Raw genomic sequence first — 6,287 nt, 5'->3', positions numbered from 1 at the left:
TCTGAGCCAAAATTCTTCACTTCTTCATTTGTATTTGGAAAATTCACTATTACGTTATATTGCCCATTCTCAAAATTGCCAACCTGAAGATCTGTCAAAATGAACTCATGATTACATCTTCTGCCGAGAATTTCAGATTTCAACTCTCAGCTGTTGGATCGTGACATTATACTTTACATACAATGTCCATAAAAACGATATACACTGTACTACCGAAATGAAAAGGCACAACCAGAGCTCTGTGGTTGAATTCATCCTCTTGGGCTTTTCTAACTTTCCTGAACTCCAAGAGCAGCTCTTTGGGGTTTTCTTGGTTATCTACCTGGTGACTCTGATGGGAAATGCCATAATTATAGTCATCATCTCCCTGGGACAGAGCCTCCACGTTCCCATGTACCTGTTTCTTCTGAACTTGTCTGTGGTGGATGTGAGCATCAGCGCAGTCATTATACCTGAAATGCTGGTGGTCCTCTCCACTGAGAAGATGTCAATTTCATTTGTGAGCTGTTTTGCACAGATGTATTTCCTTCTCCTTTTTGGTGGGACCGAATGTTTTCTCCTGGGGGCAATGGCTTATGACCGATTTGCTGCAATCTGCCTTCCTCTGAGCTACCCAGTGATTATGAACAAAGGGGTTTTCATGAAATTAGTAATGTTCTCATGGGTGTCAGGGATCATGGTGGCTACTGTGCAAACATCATGGGTTTTTAGTTTTCCCTTTTGTGGCCCCAATGAAATCAATCATCTCTTCTGTGAGACTCCCCCAGTGCTAGAGCTAGTGTGTGCAGACACCTTTTTGTTTGAAATCTATGCATTCACTGGTACCATTTTGATTGTCATGGTTCCTTTCTTGTTGATACTCTTGTCTTACATTTGGATTCTCTTTGCCATCCTGAAGATGCCATCAACCACTGGGAGGCAAAAGGCCTTTTCCACGTGTGCTTCCCACCTCACGTCTGTTACCCTGTTCTATGGCACAGCCAATATGACTTATTTACAACCCAAATCTGGCTACTCCCCAGACACCAAGAAGTTGATGTCATTGGCTTACACGTTGCTTACTCCGCTGTTGAATCCACTGATCTACAGTTTGCGAAACAGTGTGATGAAAAGAGCTATGATGAAATTATGGAGAAGAAAAGTGGATTTACCCACATTCTGACTGTGTCGGGAAGCCATGTGTTATTTGCTCACCGCCTGACTGAACTTTATTAAATTTAATAAATGGCCAAACATTCTTCATTTCTCTGTATGAGCATCTTTAATTTGCTGAGTTTTCCAAGTTCAATAATATATTAGGGATTCCTTTCTTTCGATAGTATATGGTTGTCATTTACTTTTCATAGATATATACATTTTCATAGCATATAATACAACAGTTTATTTCTTCCTCTATTATCATCATCCTGGTCATTACTGGATTATTGTCATCAAAATGAAGGTTCAGTAAACACCTAGTTCCATATGTTCTTATGTACTGATGTTTTATTTCTGTATAATAGGTTCCTTAAATTGGACCTGATGTGATGAAGAGTATGTGTGTTTATAAATTGCAATAGCCGTTGCAGAATTGCTTTTCAAAATCATTATAACTTTCAGAGTGATCGGAAGGCCTGCTCTGCTGCAGAGCTTTAAGAGACCAAGAAATAAATGAGATTTTTATTTCTGGAGTGAAAATCTGTTCCATGAATGAGTAAACAAAATATGGTTATTTTGGGGAGACCAAACAGGTTATACTTCAAGGACTCACAACAGATTATTATTCAAAACAGGCTTTATCCAGATATTCATCCAATGTTAGTGACCAGGGAACTAACTGAAGTTAGTTCCAACCAACTTCTGTGAAGTCTCACTTGATAGATTTGTATCTTTTCCTTTATAGACCGCTATTTTTAGGCACATTTGTTAAATTTCTTTTTGTAGGCCTGAAATGCCCCTGGACACTGTTTACAAACACAAGATGATTCATGTTTTTTGTTGTAGGAAACTAAGTGATTAACTAATTGTGCAGATTTTCTATGGTCCTTGAATCACATCATTAACTGTATGATCTTCCCCAGAATAATTTTTCATCTGGTAACATTTGAAACATTTCATGCTTGCTTCCTATTTTAATGTTGCTATTGATAAATAGAGAAGGGCCCTTTTATTGAGTCTACTTCCATGAGCTCTTTTTGCCTCCTACTGTAGACTTCTTGGCTGCCAAACTTCCTAACTTTTCCTCCAAGACCAAGTCAACAAACTTTCCCTTTCCCAGTCTTATGGATTAGCCTTCTGATCCAGCACCCCCAGAATCTAGTATCCTTGGTTTCCCTGGCCTCTCTTGGCACAGGTCAGTTAGATCTGGCAGCTCTTTGTGATACCGTCTGTTTTTTCCTTATTAGGCTCAGTGTGTCCCTGGTTGGGTTCTGTTGTGACTTAACCCTATGCATAGGCCTGGTGTCCAGGAGTGTAGATGAAGTTAGTTCCTGATGTGGTGCTTTTTATATAGTCTTCCTGCTCTTTTTTTTTTAAGATTTTATTTTTTCTCCCCAAAGCCCCCAGTACATAGTTGTATATTCTTTGTTGTAGGTCCTTCTAGTTGTGGCATGTGGGACGCTGCCTCAGTGTGGGTTGACGAACAGTGCCATGTCCGTGCGCAGGATTTGAACCAACAAAACACTGGGCCGCCTGCAGCGGAGCGCATGAACTTAACCACTCAGCCACAGGGCCAGACCCTGTCTTCCTGCTTTTAATGGGAGGGACTGTCCACTTCTGCAATATCAGAAGGTTCAGAGATGTCTTGGGAGTGAAAATCTTTGGAGACATCCATCCAGTTCCCATCCTATGTGTCAAGGTATTTTTCCAACTCTGGCTTCAATTTGGCATAGTAGACTTTCCTTGATTAAGCATTGAACTGTCTTTGAAGTTCAGCCATTCTATCTGTTAAACCCTGGATTTGATCTTCAGCCTTTTCTGCTTTACCGTTATAAGAGATGAGGTTACTTGTGAACTACTAAAGATTCTCTGGGTCTGCACATTTAGTTCTCAGTGGTTTGTTGATTGCACTCAGCTTTTTTGTTATCTATCTGGAGGAATCAAAGCAACACAGTAATAACTATATAATTATACCATACTGTGATTTATCAACTCTCATTCCCTCCAACATTTTCATGCCTGAATCATTGCACTGGCCGGTACGTTTCCCTCCACAGTTACATAATTCCATCTTGGAATTATGCAATTTCATCTTCACCATTCCTAAAAGCTTTTGTCACTGAACTGCCCTGTTATACCAGGTGAAGTCTATACTCCACATAGCCAAAGGGAAGGGATCTAAAAACCAACCAGGTGGTAAAGATCAAGGTTTCAAACCCTATTTTACTGCCTGCTTTCACTGACTACTTTGAGTACCATTTGTGCTGGTTGGGTTCTCTAGGAAGCAGACACGGAGATGGAGTCTCATCAGGGAAAGAAGATTTGGGAAAGAATAAGAGTTGAAATAGGATTGGGCAGGAGGAGCCCCCTGACTGCCAAGTAGGCCTGGCAAAGTCTTCTGCAAACCCAACAGGGAGGTCTGGATTCTCCATTAGAGGCATCTGGTGTGGGTCATAAATGGCTGGATTCTTGCTCAGTCATTGACTGGGGACCTCTCTGAGAAGAGTGTGGCCTGGCTTGGAAGCGGAATCTGACCATGAAGAAGCAAATAGCTGTCACCTAATCACATCCTTTGCATCTGGGCGGTGTGTCTTTTCTTGGAGAGGAATCTGAGCAGCACATCTCCATGTCTGCCATGATATATCTAAAGATTTTGATGTATGGATGGTTTAAATTGGGAGAGGGTAAGTATAAATTTTCAATGATATACCAAGGCAAAGCACGTGGAAATAAATACCACCTAATACAGATTTGGTCTGCAACAAAGGCAGATATAAAGGAACTGGCACTGGTGTTATATGCTTGTGAAAACAATGTTTGAGGGATATAGTAGAAAGTTTAATGTGTTGGAAAATAAAAATTTAAATTAAGTATACATTTCTCATTATTGCTAATTGAATATGCATAAGATGTCAAAGAAGTGACAGGCTGCATGGTTTAGTGGAAACACTGGAGGCATGCAGTCAGAATTCATAAACCTGGTTTCAAATACTGCTTCTGCCACCTTCTGAGTTTTGCCAGTTACGTATCTGTTCTGAACATTAGCTTCTCTGTCATAAAAGCAGGATGATGAGGATGATAAAATAATATTAACATTTGAAATATTGTAAAGATCAGCTATAATAACAGTAAAAGTAATAGTAGTTACAGTAGAACAACAATGATAAAAGCCATCACAAGGTGCAGCTCTTGTGTGCCAGGCATCTTGTCAAGTGTCTTACACTTTTCTCTCATTTAATCCTTGCAACACACATTGTGAGATAGATACTGTTCATATCCCCATTCCTTGACTCTGTTCTTTATATAATTTTTCAGTTCTTAGGTACACCAATTATGCATGCATTCGATCTTTTTTGTTAGCTGTCAGTCTATATTTTTTACTTTAATCATTTTAAATTCTCTTCATTTTGTTTTATTTTGCTTGATTAATCCTCTCTCTATGAATGTGTTTCAGCAGTATCTATTCTTTTTTTAAATTTCAATATGGAGATGATATTTGTGATTTTTTTGATTCAACCCCTTTCCTGAACTCTTCCAGCTAAGGTTTCATCAGATTCTGTTGTTTCTCTTTGTCTTCCCTGAACACGTATATATTTTGCTTTGTGCTCTTCCTTCTAGAGGCAGTAACTTTATAAGTTGCAGAAAGTCTTCACAATATTTTTGGTAACAATTTTTATCCACTTCATGGCAACATTGTTCTAGTGAGCGTTTTTACTCATCATTTGCTTCTCCTGTTCTTTTCTTTCTTTTCCTCTTTAGTTTCTGTGTATTATTCTGATTCTGGAGCTATTCAGGTTATCACACATGTTGGAACAAGGTGTGCTCTTTCAGGATGAGCCACATGCAGGGTGTTTGGACCTGGGTCCTGGCCATATTTGAAGCTAGCAGGTTTGCCCATGGTTAACAGTAATGTTCTTGATAAAGCTGTTACTCAATTGTTGGTCAGACACATAGGCTTCATCCGGGACATTAAAAATGTAGACTCTCAGGTCTCATCCAAGACACAATGAATTCCACTGTGCTTATCAGTAGAATCCCCAGGTGACTTGGATGCACTTTAAAGTTTGAGAAGCTTTGGTGTATAACACAGCTTATATCTTTATAATGAAGATGAGTTCATTTTTCCTTTGCTACTCCCCTGCCGTCAGATCACGGAAGATCACGCTACCTCATCTTATCCTACTGACAGATAGCTTCCTGAGACTGTGGTGTATTTGTGCGACCTTTGTTCATTCATGCCCACCTGCTTCTCCCTTGTGTCAGAGCAGGTCCAGGGAAGACTTTACTGCCAGGCTACCCATCCAATTTGCCTTGTTTCAGACAAGAGGATTATTGGTTTTGTCGTCCAGGCTGTGCCACTTGCAGTGATTCCCAACTTCAGTTTAGTTGTATTGCATCAGAATCACTCGGATGAATATTAAAAGACAGATTCCTGGCCCCACACAAAGAGGATCTGTTTCAGTAGACCTGTGGTGGAGACTGCTAATTTGCATTTCTAATAAGATCCCTGATGGTTCTGAAGCTGCTAATCCAGGGACCACACTTTGAGAACAAAAAAGCTCTCAAGTTCCCTGGTCCCACAAGCTCTAGAGAATTCTTCTAGCTTTGTCTGACCTGCCCCTGTGGACATGACCTCTGAATCTTCATGCGTCATGTTTTGACTTTCATGTTTTTGACAACTCTTTTATTTAGGTTAAGATATGTACCAGTTTCTTTGAATATGAAACTTGGGTTTAAGTTCTCTTTAGTATTGTCATTTGGGGCAAATTTCTGGAATGCTAGTGCCATCTTTACCTTGCCATTTAAAAACCTTCGTTTTATTTTCTATTTTTAATAACTTGCTTTTAACTTTTTACAAAAGTAATTATTTTTTAAAGAATTTTGTATATCAATGTACAAAATAATTGATTGATATACAAAATAATTCAAAAGTCTCTCTCAAAAATGCCTCAACTTTGATCCCCAATTTCATTCCTAGAGGTACTCACTCTAAATTATTTGCTGTCTATTCTTCTTGATTTTTCCTACGTATGTAGAAACACTAGTTACGTGTACACATATTTTCCTTTTGTAAAAATAGGAGAAGGAGAGTTTACAGTCTGTTTTTCAACTCTTTTATTTCAATTAGTATTTCAAAGGTATCTTTTTAT

At 39.1% G+C, this 6,287-nt stretch overlaps 1 protein-coding gene across 1 annotated transcript; it reads left to right on the top strand.

Annotated features, from left to right (window-relative positions):
• The first annotated feature begins 217 nt into the window (after positions 1-217).
• On the top strand, positions 218-1,223 carry LOC139084333 (olfactory receptor 10A3). Its single transcript, XM_070626737.1, has one exon. The coding sequence runs from the start codon at positions 218-220 to the stop codon at positions 1,160-1,162; it is 945 nt and encodes a 314-aa protein (XP_070482838.1). The 3' UTR covers positions 1,163-1,223.
• The last annotated feature ends 5,064 nt before the right edge of the window (positions 1,224-6,287 follow it).

The sequence above is a fragment of the Equus przewalskii genome, chromosome 6 (assembly GCF_037783145.1).
Source record: "Equus przewalskii isolate Varuska chromosome 6, EquPr2, whole genome shotgun sequence".
Lineage (NCBI taxonomy): Eukaryota > Metazoa > Chordata > Mammalia > Perissodactyla > Equidae > Equus > Equus przewalskii.
This window is presented reverse-complemented; position numbering and strand designations above follow the sequence as displayed.

Coding starts and splice junctions, on each gene's coding strand:
- LOC139084333 (XM_070626737.1), top strand. CDS start 218: ATGAAAAGGCACAACCAGAGCTCTGTGGTTGAATTCATCCTCTTGGGC.